General features: G+C 55.1%; 6 protein-coding genes across 6 annotated transcripts; 4 read left to right on the forward strand and 2 right to left on the reverse strand.

Moving 5' to 3' along the window:
* Window positions 1-160: 160 nt before the first annotated feature.
* WHR41_01148 (uncharacterized protein) lies at window positions 161-2,724 on the forward strand (the record flags this gene model as incomplete). The annotated part of the gene is made up of 2 exons (XM_069369754.1): window positions 161-1,291; window positions 1,342-2,724. Exons 1-2 carry the CDS (start codon window positions 815-817, stop codon window positions 2,722-2,724), a joined length of 1,860 nt encoding a protein of 619 aa, XP_069233065.1. The 5' UTR covers window positions 161-814.
* A 1,608-nt stretch (window positions 2,725-4,332) lies between these two features.
* On the reverse strand, window positions 4,333-5,962 carry WHR41_01149 (uncharacterized protein). The gene is made up of 3 exons (XM_069369755.1): window positions 5,742-5,962; window positions 5,397-5,637; window positions 4,333-5,283 (listed from the first exon to the last, which is right to left on the reverse strand). The coding sequence occupies exons 1-3, from the start codon at window positions 5,841-5,843 to the stop codon at window positions 4,466-4,468; spliced, it is 1,161 nt and encodes a 386-aa protein (XP_069233066.1). The 5' UTR covers window positions 5,844-5,962; the 3' UTR covers window positions 4,333-4,465.
* A 392-nt stretch (window positions 5,963-6,354) lies between these two features.
* WHR41_01150 (uncharacterized protein) lies at window positions 6,355-7,482 on the forward strand (the record flags this gene model as incomplete). Its single annotated transcript, XM_069369756.1, has 2 exons — window positions 6,355-6,523; window positions 6,590-7,482. 2 exons carry the CDS (start codon window positions 6,355-6,357, stop codon window positions 7,306-7,308), a joined length of 888 nt encoding a protein of 295 aa, XP_069233319.1. The 3' UTR covers window positions 7,309-7,482.
* Window positions 7,483-8,537: 1,055 nt separating this feature from the next.
* On the forward strand, window positions 8,538-10,703 carry WHR41_01151 (uncharacterized protein). The gene is made up of 7 exons (XM_069369757.1): window positions 8,538-8,771; window positions 8,828-8,955; window positions 9,013-9,063; window positions 9,123-9,148; window positions 9,205-9,367; window positions 9,422-9,897; window positions 9,961-10,703. The coding sequence occupies exons 1-7, from the start codon at window positions 8,662-8,664 to the stop codon at window positions 10,540-10,542; spliced, it is 1,536 nt and encodes a 511-aa protein (XP_069233318.1). The 5' UTR covers window positions 8,538-8,661; the 3' UTR covers window positions 10,543-10,703.
* WHR41_01152 (uncharacterized protein) lies at window positions 10,178-13,158 on the reverse strand. Its single transcript, XM_069369758.1, has 6 exons — window positions 13,052-13,158; window positions 12,899-12,974; window positions 12,775-12,838; window positions 12,267-12,721; window positions 11,925-12,214; window positions 10,178-11,876 (listed from the first exon to the last, which is right to left on the reverse strand). Exons 1-6 carry the CDS (start codon window positions 13,088-13,090, stop codon window positions 10,722-10,724), a joined length of 2,079 nt encoding a protein of 692 aa, XP_069233317.1. The 5' UTR covers window positions 13,091-13,158; the 3' UTR covers window positions 10,178-10,721.
* A 303-nt stretch (window positions 13,159-13,461) lies between these two features.
* WHR41_01153 (uncharacterized protein) lies at window positions 13,462-18,005 on the forward strand. The gene is made up of 5 exons (XM_069369759.1): window positions 13,462-13,833; window positions 13,896-14,740; window positions 14,812-15,440; window positions 15,500-16,760; window positions 16,840-18,005. The coding sequence occupies exons 1-5, from the start codon at window positions 13,753-13,755 to the stop codon at window positions 17,825-17,827; spliced, it is 3,804 nt and encodes a 1,267-aa protein (XP_069233316.1). The 5' UTR covers window positions 13,462-13,752; the 3' UTR covers window positions 17,828-18,005.
* Window positions 18,006-18,217: the final 212 nt, after the last annotated feature.

An 18,217-nucleotide genomic window follows, 5' to 3' on the forward strand; every position in this document is an offset into this window, starting at 1 on the left:
GCTGCTGCTGCCGCCGCGGCCACGCCCGTTGTCCCTGCGCAGGCCAGGTGCACTACCATCTGCGACTGCATCCGTCGCCTCGCCGAGCGGCCACTGCCACTGCACGCCAGCCCGCCCGAGCCTGAGTCTGTTGCCGCTGGCCTGCCACCCGCCGCCGCTCGCGAGACTGGCTCACGGCTCATCGCTCATCACTGGCTCGACTGGCTCGACTGGCACACGCGCTCTGGGCCTCTCGGCCACGGGCAGCCTGGCACTAGGTACTGGCTCCATGCGAGCGTTGCTTCGTGCGCCCGCGCCTCCATCCATGATTATCCATGATTATCCCACTCCACCCCAGTCCGCGCTCCTGCTGCTGCTCCATGTCGCCTGAGCCGAACCTTGACCTGGACCACACCTCGGCGCCATGAGATGAGTGTGTTGCCCTCCCCGTGCCGTTGGCATTCTCTCCTTCCAATCCCGCGTACCTCTCTAGCCCTGCCGGGCCCTTGCTTCCATCACCCTTCCATCGTCAACAACACCTCCGCAGCGCCTGCCTCGACCCGCCTGCCTACCTTAGCCTCCGCCTCGTCCTCACCTTCCTGCCTGCTCTCAAATCGTCTTCTCTCTCTTCTCCACTTCCGCTCTCACTGCTCTTGCGCATCCAACCCTTCCATCCTGCCGTGCTTGACCTCACCATCACCGGCCTCTCGCCGCCTGCACGTCACCGTCACCGCCGCAGAGCATACCGGCCGCACATGACTGGCCGCCCAGGTGTGCTCTCTTCACCACCTCTCTCCGCCTCCCTCTCGTAACAAGCATACACCCGCCGCACCCAATGTATGCCAACGCCGCCATCCACTTCCGGGATCCCTTCGCCGCCAGAGACAGCACCATCAACCGTCAACCTCACCACCACGGTCAATCCCGGGCGAACTGGTCTTCACAAACAACCAACCAAGGGCTCAACCGGGCTCTTACCCCGCCGCCTGACATGAACAGCGTCAGCCACGCCCTCCCACACGGCAATCACCAAGAGCATGGACAGTACTACAACAACGCCCACATGTCAAACCAATCCACATATAGAGCTCCTACAGCTCAGTATCAGCCATATGGATCTTCTCAACCGAACGATCGACCATCACATTCGAGAGATGGCAGGACAAGCCCACGGCAATCACGGACTGTTCAAAAGTCAAATGACTCTCAATCACGGACACAGCAGAAGTCGAACAGTGTAATTGCACCTGCGTTCCAGATTCCCAAATCCGTGAATGACAGTGGAGGAAGTTTATCTGAGCTTGCAGCAGAGGTGAGTTTGGTGACGCCGTGATTTTATGAAAAATTGCTGACATTCTCTAGATCACATGTCTCTTCTGGTTCGAATCGTCAGACTTGCTCGAGCAAATTGAAGAGTCGCCCATCTCTTTCACGCCGCCCCGGAAAATGGTCAAAGATGCAACACCGACTACTGGCTTCCGCAAATGGGTGACAACGATACTTTCGACGACACTGGTAGCTCAGAACGTGGTTTTGCTGGCTCTCCTGTTCGTCTACCGCTTGAAGAAGCTTAACCCTGGAGTCAAAGGAAAGCCCGGCAGTGAATACAGACTTTTGACGGTCGCTCTGATGTTGGGCAACAAATTTCTGGACGACAACACATATACGAACAAGACCTGGGCTGAGGTGTCTGGAATCAACGTTGCGGAGGTCCACATTATGGAGGTTGAATTTCTCAGCAACATGAAATACAACCTTTTCACCTGTGCCGATGACTGGTCAAAGTGGCAGTCTCTCCTCGGCAAGTATGCCTCTTTCTTCGACAAAGCGACGAACCCGCCCCCAGTTCAGAGTCGTCCGGCACCCATCCTTCCCCCGGCGTCATCTCTACAACTTCCCATGGCCCTGCCTTCTCCACCAGCATCCAACCAGGCATCGCCGCCCTACGCTGCCGAATTTGCACAGAATGGATTCGCCTACAGCGCTGCTGGCACGCACGGGCCTACACCGGCACCTTCACCTCTGGCTCCTATTCCGTCTGCTCACACTAGCTTCGGAGATAGCAAGAAGCGGAGTCGTGATGAGTTCACCACCGAATCACCGGCGAAGCGTCTGGCTACTGGCCTTCAGGACTATGCGTCGCCGCGATACCCCTCCCACAACCCGAACCTCACCCTCCCAAGCCTCCCGGTGCCGTCCAGCACGTCACAAAACAGCAACTCTTCGATGCCTGTGCCCTCAGGCCACCAGCTGCCTCCTCTGAATGTGCCTGCGAGAGCCATGGGCATGGCTTACCCTCCCGCTGGTGGACCGTCGCACACTGGCGTGACGGCACCCTCCTCTCAACCCTCTTCGCAGATGGCTTCTCAATATCAATCAAGACAACAAAGTCCCTACCCAGGATCTGCGGGCGCTTCTCCGAACAACGGTCTGCAACCTGCCAACAACACTGCCTTGCACCCACCCACCCAGGTTTCTCCCACCTACTTCCTGCAGCAGCGTAACTCGCCATACCGACCGGTTCATAACGTTTCGACGCTGCTCTACCCTCCACCTTCCGCGGCACTGCAGCACCGCCCTCAGAGTATCGAGTTCAACCGAATGCGCTACCAGCCGCTCGGCAAGTCGGTACAACAACCCCAAACCGGCCACCTCCCTTACGTGGCCCAGAACGTCTGGCTCGACGGAAACCAGCAGCACGCAATGACGCCCGTCCACCAATGGCCTGGCTTCGCGAACCAGTAGGACCGGCTCCTCTGTAACGGCATACTGCCGATCCACCGAGCTCGCTGAAAGGCTCGGATCGACCGGTCATGATCGCATAGCGGCATTACTCTTTTCTCCTTCTGCTCTCTGCACGCCGAAGCGGGCTATTGGCTGCGTGCACTTTTCGCTGTACATGAGGGCTCTCCCTCGGGCGTTTCTTACACCTTTTTCTGGCTTTGATTTATTTATTTGTTGCGTTCGAGCGATACGACATTAGCACAGCATCAACCGGCGTTCATGTATTGTGCCCTGTGTCCTTCCTCCACTTCGTGGGAGGGACACTCGGTGGGGACGGGTCACGATGAGTTCACGACGGGAGAAAGACAGCTTTTCACACCATTCCTCCATAAACCGGCAGGCATCCTTGCCCGATTCCTCTATTCCAGCTCATTCTTACTTCTGTTCTTTCTCTCCCTCTGGGTGGAGACACTAGAGCTGAATTAGATACTGCATTGACACCCTACCTCTTCAGCTTTTCCTCCCTCTCAACGGCTCGCCAACACGGCTACCACCCACCCCTTGCACTACTAAACCCATACTTCCTTTTTTCTCACCGCGTGCCGATTCCCCATGCGCGGGACTCTCGCGTACTCGCCATTTCCCATCGCCACGCGCCGCCCGCCACGTGCTAGCCTCGGCGCTCTGGATCCCTTGGTGCTAGTGTCGAAGCCTGCTCCTCGGTAGACTACTAGACGTCGCGTCGCGCTGCGCTTGCTCTTGCGTCCGCTTCCGGCTTGGCTTGGCTTTGCGCGAAGCTGCAGGTGCGGTCCGAACACTGAGCGGTTGGGTTGGGCGGGCCCGGAGGCTTGGGGTGTTGCGAAGGTAAGCCGAGGGCGATCGAGGTGGGACAGGAGGGGGGAGTTGAAAAGGCTACTGCACGGTGGTGGGAGCTTGGAGCTTGGAGCTTTGACGGGAAGGTTTTCTCTTTTTTTCCTCTTTGTCTTTTTTTTTTTGGTGGGGAGCAAGTTACCTTCAATAAGGTGTTCGATAGTTCCAGGTTGGGTTGGAAGGTGAAGGTGAAGCGAGGGCTGCCGATCCCGCTAGTGTCCTGGCCACGCGGGGCCACGTGCTAGCGCGATTGCAGGCTTCACTCAACCACGCGCGCTGACCTCTCTTGTCGGTGAGACCAATGGTGTTATCTGAGTTGGACAACAGGATGCTTTCCCAGCGCCTTGCGTCGCCGCTGGCATCCTCCTCTTGCCTGCCATCCAAGCGGTCGAGCAGCAATAGCTACGCTTCTGCTTACCGGGCCTTCCCCGACCCCGATCCTCCAGCCCCGTAAGGCCGCAGCGCAGCTTGCTGTGGCTATATCATCACATCTTATGACTCCACCCAGAGTTTCAGATGGTCTTTCCCTCGCATCGCCATCTGCATCTCCACTGAGAGGAAAGCACGACCAAGCTGTGGCTCGTGTCGTCGTGTGATGAGCCACGAGTGACTATGCATACCTACCTCCGCATCAACAAGGGGACCCGGCCATATCGCAGAATGCGATATCGACCAAAAGCAAAAGACCAAGCTTCCTCCCGTGATCGAAACAGGGACCTTAGGATAGATAGCTTTGCAAGTTCGCTGCAATCCCACGCTCTACCACTGAGCTAAAGAAGCTGGTGTTGTCGTATTGGCGGTGGAGACTGGTAAGTGGTTCAAGGAGTTAGGCCAATGGGTGCGCCAGAGCTCGCCACGAACAGACGCCGCCAGCAGACCCTTCACGTCGACTTCAGACCTTCTCACCGTTACCCATAGGCGAATCCTCTCCCGCAGCCTGGACCTCCCGCCTCGGACCCTCGATGTACTGCTCCCAGCGGCTGCCTCGCAAGGCGTCGCCGATTTCCTGGAGGAGCAGCTCAGGCCACCGGCGGAAGAACCAGATGTTCGCTCGCTTGTTGACGAGCGCGGCGTAGTGCGCGATAACCACGAGCGCGATCGGATGCCGCTCGTCGCAGAGTTCCAGGAACGCCTTGTCGGACCCTATCGCCCAGCGCTGGATCAGGCTGGCCGACGAGTGGTCCGGTGGCGTGTCTTCCAGGGTGCCTTTGGCGACGAAGAGCTCGTGGATGTCCTTTTTGATCGCGGCGCGTCGGGGAGGGTCTTCGAGGTGCTCGTCGACGAGGGCCTGTAGGGTGGAGATTTGAGGGAAGCGCTGGTGGATGTTTGATCCGATGTCCAGGTGCTCGTAGGACCAGGCGGGGTTGTTGATTGCGCCTTTTTCGGCGAGCAGGCTGCGGTCTTTGGCGATGATGGCGCGGATGCCGCGGGACATGCGGAAGGAGTCGATCAGGTCGCCGATGTAGTCGCGGGGCGTGGAGGGGTCGCTGTTTGTGGGGCGGAGAGCGGGCTCGGCGAAGGCGAAGAGGGAGTTGAAGCAGGAGAAGTTGAAGACGGCTTCGCTGTGTGCTGAGCTGGCGGCGGCGATGTGTGGCCTGGCTAGTCTGATGGCGGCGCCGTGGTGGGAGATGGCGAGAGCGTACCATTTAGACTCTGATGGGTTGACTGATGTTAGGTGAAGAGCGGCGATGGCGAGGATGATGTGTAGCACTGGCGATACATTAGATTGGGGAGTGGCCCGTGAGAGCGAGATGGATTGATGGGCAAATAGTGGCAATGCCACAACAACTGGTTCACATCGCTTCAGCAGGTAAATCACTTACCATAGGGATGCTGAAATCCAAGTTCGATCTCACGGCCTCGTTGTTGACGGAAGGACTCCTCAGCGTTGTGGTCGGAGAACTTCGTATCACTTCCGAGTTGCCAGTCGTGCAAAAGTCGGAGGTCATCGATATTTAGCTGCCTCTCAATCACTTCTGAGTCTGCCGGGGACGCTGACCCGCTGAGACTGCAGTCTGAACCAAGTCGCTTGCAATGAGAGCATATTGGATAGAGCTCATCACACTGCAGGCAAAGTAAGCGAAGGAGCTTCGATAAGAAAGGGCGACGCATCGACATCTCATATTGCAGTCAAAGAAAGAAGAAGCTGTCTTTGGAAAGTGACATACCTTATAATGCCGTTTCTTACATTGCGTACACCCGTTTCGCGACTTGTTGTGAGTTTTGCGCCGACGAGAGCCGGCTGAGGCGGCTTGGCCGTTAGCAGCCATTGGTCGGCGAGCGAGGCAAACAGGGTCGTTATAGAGAATCAGGGAACAGTCACGACCCGAGATGCATGGCCGTATCCATACGGTGTCTTATACTTGCCACTGATGGCGTTTGTGCAGATGTTGATGGACCCACCACGCCCTAATTTGGGACAAAGTACGGAGACCGTATTCGATACGGGGGACTCATGTGGCCCGTGCTGGCGCGTTTTAACTTCCATCTCCTCCTGCGCGTGTTCTCCGTGCCCGTACAAGATACGCGCATGCTGCGACACACGGCAACAGGCACATTTTCAACCTGCACGCCGCGTATTTTGCGTCTGCGCCTCGATGAGATGCAACGGCTTTATCAATGATCATAGATCCGCGATTGCGGCCAAAGGCATAAGTTCTCTCCTCTTTCCTGTACACATTCACAGATCTATTCGCCAGACCATCTTCGCTGCCCATCCATTTATTCTCCAATTTTCTCCCATCGGACATCCACTTCTTTTCTGATTTCTTCGCCTGCAAAATGAACATTGAGAGCGACGGCTCCTCCGTGGTAACCTATGCATATCACCCTTCTGAATCGGCAGGATGGGCGTTCGTTGCACTATTCGCCGGCTCAACAGTCGCGCACATCGTGCTGATGTTTCCCTACCGCTCTGCATTCTTCATTCCGATGATAATCGGCGGAATCAGTTCGTTCACTCCTTCAGACCCTCCAGATCATGCGAAACTCCTCATAATACTGACACACCATCTAGTGGAATCAGGCGGCTATTACGGTCGAGTATGGTCAAGTCATGATCCGTCAAACTTCAAAGCATATATATTACAAGTACTGCTCATCTTGGCGGCGCCACCCATCATATCAGCGACCATCTACATGGCCCTCAGCCGGATCATCAAAGCGCTAGACGCCGCACACCACGCCATCGTCAGTCCGCGCTGGACCACCGCGCTCTTCATGCTGGGCGACATTGTCGCATTCTGCAGCCAGCTCGCCGGTGCCGGTATGCAAGCGACGACCAGTGCAAGCGTCCGCAAGACAGGTGGCACCGTCGTCACAGTCGGTCTATTCTTCCACTTGGCGCTGTTCAGCTTCTTCATCGTGAACACCATCGTCTTCCACGTCCGCAACTCCAGGAACCCATCTTACCTATCCGGCCACCCTCGGATCCCCAACTGGAGACGAAGGATGTACGCTCTCTACCTCGCGAGCGCTTTCATCCAGGTGCGCAATATCGTCAGGATTGCGGAGTACATCCAGGGCGCGGATGGGTTCGTCATGAGCCATGAGGTCTTCATCTATCTATTCGACGCTGCGTTGATGTGGCTTGCTATTACGATTTTTGTGATCGTACACCCTGGTAAACTGGTCAAGAAGGCGAAGCGAGCTGAGAAGGACATGAGCTCAAGTGGCGATGGTTTGCTGGCGATGGTGGCTAGAGGAGGGACGAAGGAAAGCGAGATGAGCGGATAAATGTGTGCGGATTTGGGTTCTTTTGTCGGGGAATGTATTGGACGCGAGGCGTTTTGACGTTTGCAGCAGACTGTGGATATCGAGAAGATATCTTCGGGCATTACACAGGATTGCAATAAGGGAATATAGACATACATCTTATAGATTTTCCATTTCGAAAAGTTACGACTGGTACGATCCGCAATTTGCCAATTCTGACCGTGCGGACGTTTGACCGTGAAGACAAGTCCGTTCCCAAAATCTACTTAGAACATGTCAGTTCCAAAAATACTCCCTCGCAAGCCTTCCAGAAACGCTCAAGCTTCTTCAAAGCGTCAAAGCGAATGCAGAAAGTCTCCTGCCAAGGAGATGCGGCTCCCGGTACGAGCGCCCAGCGCTTTAGATGCGGAAAGCCAAATTTGATGACCGGTCGTCAATCAGTAGGCCCGATTTGCAGTCCGATGGTAATGTTTCGAATTTGTTGACGATAAGTCAGTCTTGGATGATGAGATTGAGAAGGCTGATGGAGGGCAAAAGTCATGTCCGATGTAAATGCGCGAAAACGCCATTGTCGCGGAGCCCTACTTGTACATCCGAAAAGCCCTAGCTTACGGTCATGCGGGATGTATTTCGGCACCAATACAAGCTCGCAGTTACGCGAATTTGTGAGGGGTCGTCACTGATGCGCACGCCTCGGATATCGACAAAACTTGATTACGATAACGAAGCGTTGAGGGCTTTCACAACCGAACGCGGCTCTTTGCGTTCGCTACCGTCTCGTCACGCTCGTTTTGATAGATCACTCCTAGCGTGGTCGAAACGGGGCGAGGGAGGCCCGATTGCGCAGGGGCCAGCCAAGAGCCCTTGTCTCGGCTGGGCTCGATTGATTTAGAAACGGTGCGTCCAGACTCAAGCCAGGTGAAGATGGAGGTCTTGTGGTGTTCGTCGACATTGCAGCATGTTCCGCGCATGAGGAATGATATATCTGCCTTTACATCTGCCGTCGACCGCCACGCGAGTGCCGGAAGCGTATGCCGACAGCCCTCAGCATCGCAGCGACCAATGGATGCAGGCGTTCCCAGGACGGCGGAGCGCCAAGCGGCGCTTGTGGAGTGGCGCGGAGTAGCTGGGGTTGGCAATGGCGGGGGAGGAGCCTTGGACAGCGAGCAGCCTTGGGAGCATGCGGGTGTTAGGGATGCCACGCGCGAGAGCGTTAGCCGCGGCTCCCGTAGCGTTGCGTCTATATGACCTGACCATGCCTCGACTGAACGCGTCCTCGTGCGACGATCTCAGTCTTCAGGTCTCGTTCCACGCGTGCGACTTCCATCGCCAGAGACACTCGGACGCGGTCGCGCTCGAGACTACTACGCGACGATGACTACCACTTTGGGCGGCGAGATTGGCAAGCTCTCGAAGGATGAAAAGGAGTACTCAAACACCACTGCTCACGATGCAGCTGCAAATGGACATGTCGCGACAGACGAGTACGTTTAGAATGCAACAACAGAGGGACCGTCGATCGGGACTGACATCTGACCAGATATGGAAACCCACTGTTTCACTTCGATGCTGCCGCCGAACGCAAGCTCAGGTTGAAGATCGATTTGATGATTGTTCCTACTGTTGCTTTGCTTTACCTGTTCTGCTTCATCGACCGGGCGAACATTGGTCAGTGCTACCGGTACTACTCCATCTTGTGGTTGACTGTAGGCTAACGAGGACCAGGAAATGCAAGACTCGCGGGCCTTGAGAAGGACCTGAAGTTGCAGGGCTACGGTAAGCCATCTCATGCTATGCATACAGCCAGAACGAAATCAATGCTGACGACCTCGAAGATTACAACGCCGTGCTCAGTGTTTTCGTGCGTACATGACAACAAACCACATCAGCAGGGGCAGAATTCTGACATTCGAATAGTACGTTAGCTACATCTTCTTCGAGATTCCCTGCAACATTCTCTGCAAGAAGATTGGCCCTGGATGGTTCATCCCCGCAACCAGTCTTGCCTTCGGAATCTGCTCGTTTGGAACGGCTTTCGTCAACACTTACTCCCAAGTCTGCGGCGTCCGTTTCCTTCTCGGTATGATATGAACAGATGACGACTCCTTCATCGGCCTTGACTAACAACCACCAGGAATCTTCGAGGCAGGCATGTTGCCTGGCATCGCCTACTACCTCTCCCGTTGGTACCGACGTAGCGAGCTTGCCTTCCGCCTCTCCCTTTACATCGTTATGGCACCTCTTGCCGGTGCTTTCGGAGGTCTGCTCGCATCCGGCATTCTCACTCTCAGCAGCGTCGGCAGCCTTACGACGTGGCGGATGATCTTCGTTATTGAAGGTATCATCACTTGCGGTCTGGCTCTCATCTCTTTCTTCACGCTCACCGATCGTCCGGAGACGGCGAGGTGGCTCTCTGCGGAAGAGCGCGAGCTGGCGATCGCTCGTGTCAAGTCTGAGCGTGTCGGTACTACTGAGGTGCTCGACAAGATGGACAGGAAGAAGCTGCTTGCCGGCATTTTCAACCCTGTCACTCTCGGAACCTCGATGATTTTCCTGCTGAACAATATCACTGTGCAAGGATTGGCCTTCTTCCTTCCAACGATCGTCAGGGTAAGTCGATTCCGTCTCGTTATACACTCCATCTCAGACTCGTTCCGCTGACATTCCCCAAAGACAATCTACCCCTCCGCAACCCACACAGTCGTCTACCAACAACTTCGCACCGTTCCCCCTTACGTCGTCGGCGCCTTCTTCACCGTCCTCTTCCCTTTCCTCTCCTGGCGCTTCGACAGGCGGCAGATCTTCTTCATCGCCTCCGCCCCGCTCATCATGGTCGGCTACATCATGTTCCTCGCCAGCAAAGACCTCCAAGTCCGCTACGGCGCCACCTTCCTCATCACGGCGGGCGCCTTCGCCTTCGGCGCCCTCTGCAACGCCCAGGTCTCCGCCAACGTCCTCACCGACACCGCGCGCGCCTCCGCCATCGGCACCAACGTCATGTTCGGCAACATCGGCGGCCTCATCTCCACGTGGGCGTTCTTGCCGTTCGACGGGCCGGATTACCCGATCGGTAACGGACTGAATCTTGCCACGAGCTCGATGATTTTCATCCTGAGCATTGTTATGCTGCTTTGGATGAAGTGGGACAACTCCAAGCGGGACAAGAAGGACCCCGAGGCGGAGCTGGCGGGCCTGGACAGCAAGGCTCGCACGGATCTGGACTGGAGGCACCCGTCGTTCCGCTGGAGGCCGTGAGTTTCCGGCGGCGCAACGGCACGCAGTGGGCTTTTGGTGGAAGCGCGCCTTTTTCTGCACCTGACATTTGTAATCGGCATTTTTTTCTATCGTTCTCGTCGCCGTGTACATAGCCCAGAGAATCTGCAAATATGGCTGGTATTGTAAATTGAGCCCTGAGAGTAGTGGCTTCGTGCGGTTCACTGCGTCGGCATGAAGTTGAGGTCCTGCCATCCAGGGTAGGCGAAGTCTTGCTCCAGCAATCCCACAAGCGAGCTGTTGCCGTAGAACCAGTCGTTCAGGTAATTCGCATCCAGCTGGTTGCCGCCCGCCGAGTTGCCCGCGAACGTCTCCGGCGCGGGCGGCGCGAAGCCGATCGTCGACAAGTAGCCGTCGATGTCGTTGATGGCCGGCTGCATAGATGCCTGCGCGGAAGGCACGGCGTCGGCTTGGTTGAGCGCTGGACGCTGGGCTTCCTGCGCCTTCGACTGCACGTAGAGGTCCGCGACTTTCTGGAAGACGTCGCAGAGGCGGGAGAGCTTGGCGACGCCGCCGGACAGGTGGCTGAACGACTGCAGGGTCGCGACCCAGTCGCCCAGCAGGCGGAGGTCGAAGTCCGCGTTCGCCGGGTTGGCGATGATGTGGCAGAAGACGACGGTGAAGGGCGTGAAGGGCGCGTGCAGCAGCGTCCAGTGCGCGTGCGCGCTCCACATGGATTCGGGGAGGTCGGAGTGCGTGCGCCGCATTTCGATGGAGAGCCAGAGGGCGTGCCGGGCGGCTTTGAGGGCGGGGGATTCGCTGCTTTGCGCGGACATTGTTGCGTGTTGGACGAGGGCGACGGTACTGTAGTGCATGATGGAGTCGGACTCGCGGAGGAGGAACAGGTATGACGCTGGAGAGCCGTTCAATGTCTGTGGCGAGAAGACTTCGCGGGCATCCCACACCTCTTGCAAGCGGACAACGAGCTTTGCTGCGCGCTTTGATCGTTCCTCAGGGGACTGCTGTAGCGCGGCTGGGGAGTAGAGGTGCTCCACAGCCTGACATTGAACTCTGCCGAGTTCTACCCAGTAGTGCAAGACTCCAACAGCGGCATTAGAGACAAGCCCGTTGTGAGAAACCATTGGCACCGTGATGTCGTGATCGCGTATCACTGGCGAACGACCAAGACGAATCGAAAAACTTGTGTCGAAAGTGTACACCATCCAGAAGAGATAGATCTTGTGCTGTCGTGCCTGCTCACTGTCAGACTGCATGGAGGATAATCTGTTGTAGCCCAGTGTGATGACCATCGTCGCGGCAGTCGATGTCAGGGTCAGCGCCAAGTACGGCTTGCACAACTCAATGGCCGATGTCGCCTACGAAAGTCAGTGACTGCGGGTGCGTGTGTAGATATTGCGACTTACGCCGATGATCAGAGCAGTGATAGCTTCTGTGCTAGGCATGATGATAAGCGGCAGTTCTCCTATGGCAGCTTCCAGTTTCGCCAGAAACATGCGCGCCAATATCGAGTAACGTTTGGTTATGGCGACATCCTTCTCGAACTCGCTGTATTCAATACATAGTTCGAAGAGGACGCCGAAGACAAGAACTCGTCTGACGGGTCCGCAATCCTTCGGATGATTGAACATATCCTCACACTTCTGCTTCATTGGGCCAACCGAAAGAACAGGGAAGAATGTGAAGATCACACTGTCTGCGCTAGACGTCAGTTTGCTTCATTACAACGAGGGGAATTCGACACTCACTGTCTGCTCGCTTCAATATTTCATAAATTTCTGCCCGTGATGGCGGAGGTGCCCTATCGACAGGTCGCGTCCACAGAGTATTGGTAAGGTCTGCTGTGTTAGGATTCTCGTTAATCTTGCCTAACATATCCTTCAAAGATCCTAACGCGCTCGCTAGAGCCGGGTTCTGGTCAATCACAGGGCTGTTGCCTACAGCCTGTTCTACGACCTTGCTTGCTAGAACTGAATGGGTATTGGCCGTGGCATCGAAGGCTTCGACTGCGGTGGCTCGGTCGGTCAACACCGCGGAAGGTGTGGAAGTACTTTGACCACCCGGCGATGTGAAGACATTTGCCGGAGTCTGAGCTGGAATTGAGGCGTTGCCATGAGATGCCGGGCTAGAAGGTGTCGGCATGCGTTTAAGGTAAGCCTCGATGTTGGCCAGACGATCTCCAATCCGATCAATCTTCTTCTCACTACGGAAAACGATCAGCAAAAGAGCATGGCACTAAAATGATAAACGACTTACTATTCCTTCGTAATGATTACCCTTGAGCGTGGTTCCTTTTCCTCGTTGCGGCTCGTTCGACATACTTCAATCGCGTCAGCTTCGAGACTATAGCGTAAGAGTGGTGGATGGCAGATAATCATACTTGCGCCGCTACTCTTGCAATTTGAGCATGGAGATCCTTTGTCGCAACGCACTTTTCTGTGCTTGCAGGCATCGCACTGTCCTCGTCAGCGATCCGTATGAGGTTCGGCGAGAAACGCCATGCCGATTCGGCTGGCAGGCGGCGGATACGTACAGCGCGTTGCGCGGACATCAGACCTGCGTCCTGTGACATCCCAAGGATTTGGTGGGCGGGTCAGCCACGATTCGACTAGGGCAGGAGGGTATATTGGCACTTGACAGCGGCTGCCTGGGGCTCAGTTTCTGCTGCATGTGCTGCGTCTGAGCCGATGGAGCCTCTCGGTCTCGGGGCCGATCGGCCCCGAGGCATTGACAGCACCACCAAGCGGGCCCCTCCGTCAGCTTCGGCCAATCAGCACACGCGCTCGCACTCTCGCATTCAGCGGGCTGGCCCCACTCTTAGCACTCCAGCCTCGCCAAAGACACTGGGCGCATGCCATTCCTGCACTCAAAGTTCGAAGCTTTGGCGTAGATGATGCGGCGGCGCGACTGTGTTGCCTGATGAGTGTCTCGGTGTCATGTATACATCGGGATCTTTATCATGGCCTGCCATCGGCATCATTGAAGACCCGGTCGCTCTCGCTCGCTTTCGGTCCCATCTTTCTACATATCGGACGACTAGCTTGGCAGATATGGACGCCCCTATCATGTAGTCGTTGCTCCCGTCGCTCTCGGATACGGAGATCTCGTCAGTTCCGTCTTTCTGAGGCGTGCGTCGACAGGGCCCCACGATCATATATTATCATGCGGCGGTCATTGTGAGTTTCGTAGTCCTCACATCCCGCAGCCTGCGACGACCCGTCCCACAACATCGCAATGTCTTCAGAGAAGAGCGAATCTGGAGGCGATGCCTCCAAGGATGAGAGCCCTAAGCCTTCGGGGTTCAAGAGTTATATGGTAAGCACGTTTTGGTCAAGCTAGCCGTCGATGGCTCATGTACTGATACAGCCTCGTTGCAGCGAGTACTCAGCTATGCAGATGGCGTGAGTCTCGCTCTCTACGCAGTGTCCTTCATTGCTGCTATCGCCGCTGGTACCGCACTTCCGTTCATGGACATTGTCTTTGGCAAATTCGTCACTACTTTCAACAATTTTGCCATCGGCCTTTTGACTCCAGCCGAATATATGAGCGAGGTCCGGAAGTTCACGCTTTACTTCATCTACCTCTTCATTGCCAAGTTTGTTCTGGTCTATGTCCACTCACTGGCGTCTTCGATTGCCGCTCTCCGTACGACAAAAGCCCTTCGGCTCGACTTCTTACAATGCCTCCTGCGCCAGGACATGACATATTTCGATACGAAGGCCGGCGGCTCGCCTTCAATCGCGGTGACAACGAACGGCAACAATGTCAACAACGGCATCTCGGACAAGCTCACTCTTCTGATACAGAGCATTTCCACCATGGCAACCGCTTTCATCATTGCTCTTGCCATTCAATGGAAGCTCACCCTCATCTGTGTCTGCATTCTCCCGACAATCATTGTGATCATGGGGATCAGTGCCACAATTGAGATCATGCAAGAAAAAAAAGGCATGGAGACCTACGCCAAGGCAGGACGCTTAGCTGAAGAGGTCTTCTCAAGCATCTCCACTGTCCATGCTTTCTGGCTCCAGCCATTGATGTTCCAGAAATACGACGAATACCTTGCGGAAGCAGAGCGCTACGGTATGAAGAAGTCCCCTAATTATGGAGTGATGTTCTCGACTTCCTTTTTCTGTATCTACTCAGGATATGGACTTGCATTCTGGCAGGGAATCCGGATGTATGCTTCGGGCGAGATTACTGAGCCTGGCAAAATTGTGACGTACGTGTCTTGCGAAAGCGTGGACTACCCATACAACATCTTTCTCAGAATTGACGCTAACAGCAGCGTAGTGTAATCTTCGCTCTCATAGTAGCAGCAACAGCAATGACCACAGTGATCTTCCAAATCTTCAGCATCACCAAGGCCGCCACTGCAGCAGACGAACTGTTTGCCACAATCGATAAACAATCCTCAATAGATCCTATGTCAAGCGTAGGCCTGCAGCCCGAACATTGCATTGGTGACATCGAACTGGAGGATGTTCGCTTTGCTTATCCCTCTCGGCCGGATAGCCAGGTTCTTGATTCTCTCACCCTTTCGATCCCTGCTCGGAAAACTACCGCCCTGGTTGGAGCCAGTGGATCTGGCAAAAGTACTATTGTTGCTCTCTTGGAGCGCTGGTATGACCAAACAGCTGGTTCAATCACATTGGATGGAATCAACATTCGTGAATTGAACTTGCGCTACCTCCGCACCAAAATCCGTCTTGTACAGCAAGAGCCGGTCTTGTTCAGCGGCACCGTATTTGACAATGTCGTCTACGGACTCCTTGGGACTGAGAACGAGAATGCATCTGAAGAGAAGAAGCTGCAGCTTGTTAAAGATGCATGCAAAGATGCTTTTGCTCACGAGTTCATCGAACAACTCCCTGAGCAATACTACACTAAAATTGGAGAACGCGCCAGGATGCTTTCTGGTGGTGAGTACCCTCCTTTGAATGGTGAGAATGACTTCCTACAGTTGACACTGAACACGCAGGCCAAAAGCAAAGAATTGCTATCGCAAGAAGTATCATATCGAACCCTCCTATCTTGTTGCTGGATGAAGCAACCAGTGCTCTTGATCCGAGAGCCGAGAAAATCGTCCAGCAAGCGCTCGACAATGTTAGTGCGAACAGGACGACCATTACAATTGCACACAAACTTTCAACTATTCAGAAAGCCGACAACATTGCTGTCATGTCGCAAGGCGCTGTGATCGAGCAAGGTACTCACAATGGCCTCTTGGCTCAAGGCGGTGCCTATGCCAAGCTTGTCCACTCGCAGGACCTCGAGCGTGCTACGGACAAACGTGGGAGTGACGCTGAAGAGGTCTCGGACGAAGAAATGCTAGAAGACGAAGATTCGAACCCACGAAAACTGGCTCTGAAGCGGACGGTAAGCTCAGCGGGAAGCGCCAACGTCCCCGGTGATAAGAAAGAGACAACCGAAACAATGGGCTATGGTCTCTTCAGATGCCTTTGCCTTCTCGTCAGGGAACAACCAGAGCTTTGGTATCTCTATGTCATCACTGCAATTGTGTCTATCCTTGGCGGAGGCACACTTGCCGCGCAAGCGATTCTGTTCTCGCGCACCTTCAACGTCTTCCAGATGACCGGTAGCGAAGCAACTTCCGAGGGCGATTTTTGGTCACTCATGTTCTTCGTCGTCGCGATCGCCAACTGGTTCCTCTACTTCAGTCTGGGCTGGACGTGCAACGTGATCTCGCAGAAAGTCACCCGCCGATACAGGCTCGAGCTGTTCAAGAACACCGTCAAGCAAGACATCGCCTTCTTCGACAAAGAAGAGAACGCCACCGGAGCGACTACAGCCCGGCTTTCTCGATGTGCTACGGACCTACAGGAGCTTCTCAGCGGCAACGCTGGCCTGGTAGTCACCAATGTCGTCACCACGATATCTTGCAGTATCCTGGGTATCGCGTATGGCTGGAAGCTGGGACTCGTGTGCACATTTGCTGCCATGCCACCGCTCATTCTGGGTGGATATTACGGTATTCGTCTTGCCTACAAGCTTGACGAGGATACTGAGACGCGCTTCGCTGGAAGCGCTGCCATCGCCGCTGAAGCCGTCTCCTCTATTAGGACAGTGGCTTCTCTTGTTTTAGAGAGCACTGTGCTACGGCACTATGAGGAATGCTTGACCATGGTTGCCAAGAAGTCTAAGAAGAAGCTCTCGTTGACCCTGATATTCTACTCTCTGACACAGAGTATCAACTTCTTGGCGATGGCACTCGGTTTCTGGTAAGATTCTCCCCTTTGTTGACAAAGCACTTCGAGCTGCAACCTTTCAGCCTTTTGACCATCCTCTGACAACGAATAGGTATGGCAGCAAGCTTGTCAGCACCGGGGAATACAACACAACACAGTTTTATGTCGTGTTCATCGCCATCATCCTCGGCGGAGAATCTGTTGCATCCTTCTTTCAGTATTCGACAAGTATCTCCAAGGCGACCCCTGCCGCCAACTACATCTTCTATCTCCGGACCCAAACGCCGGGTTTCAACGCCGACGACAATGAAGGAGGTGATTTTGATCAAACGCTGGAAAAGCCCGCGTCCGTTAGCATTGAATCGCTGGAGTTCGCTTACCCTTCACGGCCGCGAGCTCAAGTCATCAAGAGCATCGACGTCCGCGTCCCGGCTGGCAAGTTCGTCGCTTTTGTCGGCCCATCAGGTTGTGGCAAGTCTACAATGATCTCACTTCTCACACGCTTTTACGATCCCACCTCTGGCGATATTGTCGTCAACGGACGATCAATCACCGATATCGACCCAAGACAACATCGCCGCCGCCTCGCTCTTGTCCAGCAAGAACCCGTCCTTTACTCAGGCAGCATCCGCGACAACGTCGCAATGGGCATCATCGAATCCGCCGAGCCCTCAGAAGCCCAGATCGAAGACGCGCTGAGGAGCGCAAACATATTCGACTTCGTCAAATCCCTACCAGAAGGCCTCAACACGCCTCTCGGCAACCGCGGCACGCAACTGTCAGGCGGTCAACGCCAGCGTGTCGCCATCGCCCGAGCACTCATCCGCAACCCGAGGATCCTCCTGCTCGACGAAGCAACTTCGGCCCTCGACACTGAGAGCGAGAAGATCGTGCAGTCGGCGCTTATGGAGGCTGCTAAAGAGGGCGGACGGACGACGATTGCGGTTGCGCATCGGCTGAGTACGATCAAGGATGCTGATACCATCTGCGTATTTCAGGCTGGGAGGATTATTGAGGTCGGCGACCATGCGAGTTTGATTGCGAAGCGGGGGACGTATTTTGAGATGTGTAAGGGGCAGGCGCTGGATAAGGCGGCCTAGGGCGTTTGATTTGGTTGGTCGATCCAGCAAACATTTGGTCAGGAGTGATAGGAGAACGCTACTTCACTCCGCTTATATCACGTTTAGTACATGTTGATTCAATCATCATCCTCTGTAAGCATAGAGAGCAAAATTGCCATGGTTGGGATTTTTGAGACAAAGCCTCAGTGACTGCCTTTGTTACCTAGGTAGTCAACACGCTGCGGCATCGCAAACAAAACAGTGGCTTGCTTTGTATGATACGACACTCGCGTGTCGGCAGATCACATCGTAAACATGAAGATGCTCTGAACTCTTTTGGCGTGCTTCCCAAGGAGCTGTCCCAGGAGTCCTGGGCATCGTGTACGACTTTTTGATACCTCCGCCAGGGCACCTGTATGCCGACCGCCT

This window comes from Cladosporium halotolerans (assembly GCF_011745625.1).
Source record: "Cladosporium halotolerans strain TM138-S3 chromosome Unknown Sca3, whole genome shotgun sequence".
In the NCBI taxonomy this organism is placed as follows: domain Eukaryota; kingdom Fungi; phylum Ascomycota; class Dothideomycetes; order Cladosporiales; family Cladosporiaceae; genus Cladosporium; species Cladosporium halotolerans.

Bases quoted from the DNA above. Each gene is read 5' to 3' on its own strand.
- WHR41_01149 (XM_069369755.1), bottom strand. From the start codon at position 5,843: ATGGCTGCTAACGGCCAAGCCGCCTCAGCCGGCTCTCGTCGGCGCAAA. The intron at 5,638-5,741 runs GTATGTCACTTT...CTTTGCCTGCAG, and splicing joins GTAAGAAACGGCATTATAAG to TGTGATGAGCTCTATCCAAT. The intron at 5,284-5,396 runs GTAAGTGATTTA...ATGTATCGCCAG, and splicing joins TGGATTTCAGCATCCCTATG to TGCTACACATCATCCTCGCC.
- WHR41_01151 (XM_069369757.1), top strand. From the start codon at position 8,662: ATGACTACCACTTTGGGCGGCGAGATTGGCAAGCTCTCGAAGGATGAA. The intron at 8,772-8,827 runs GTACGTTTAGAA...ACATCTGACCAG, and splicing joins GGACATGTCGCGACAGACGA to ATATGGAAACCCACTGTTTC. The intron at 8,956-9,012 runs GTCAGTGCTACC...AACGAGGACCAG, and splicing joins CATCGACCGGGCGAACATTG to GAAATGCAAGACTCGCGGGC.
- WHR41_01152 (XM_069369758.1), bottom strand. From the start codon at position 13,090: ATGTCACAGGACGCAGGTCTGATGTCCGCGCAACGCGCT. The intron at 12,839-12,898 runs GTATGATTATCT...ACGCGATTGAAG, and splicing joins TTGCAAGAGTAGCGGCGCAA to TATGTCGAACGAGCCGCAAC. The intron at 12,215-12,266 runs GTGAGTGTCGAA...CGTCTAGCGCAG, and splicing joins AATATTGAAGCGAGCAGACA to ACAGTGTGATCTTCACATTC.
- WHR41_01153 (XM_069369759.1), top strand. From the start codon at position 13,753: ATGTCTTCAGAGAAGAGCGAATCTGGAGGCGATGCCTCCAAGGATGAG. The intron at 14,741-14,811 runs GTACGTGTCTTG...ACAGCAGCGTAG, and splicing joins GAGCCTGGCAAAATTGTGAC to TGTAATCTTCGCTCTCATAG. The intron at 16,761-16,839 runs GTAAGATTCTCC...GACAACGAATAG, and splicing joins GCGATGGCACTCGGTTTCTG to GTATGGCAGCAAGCTTGTCA.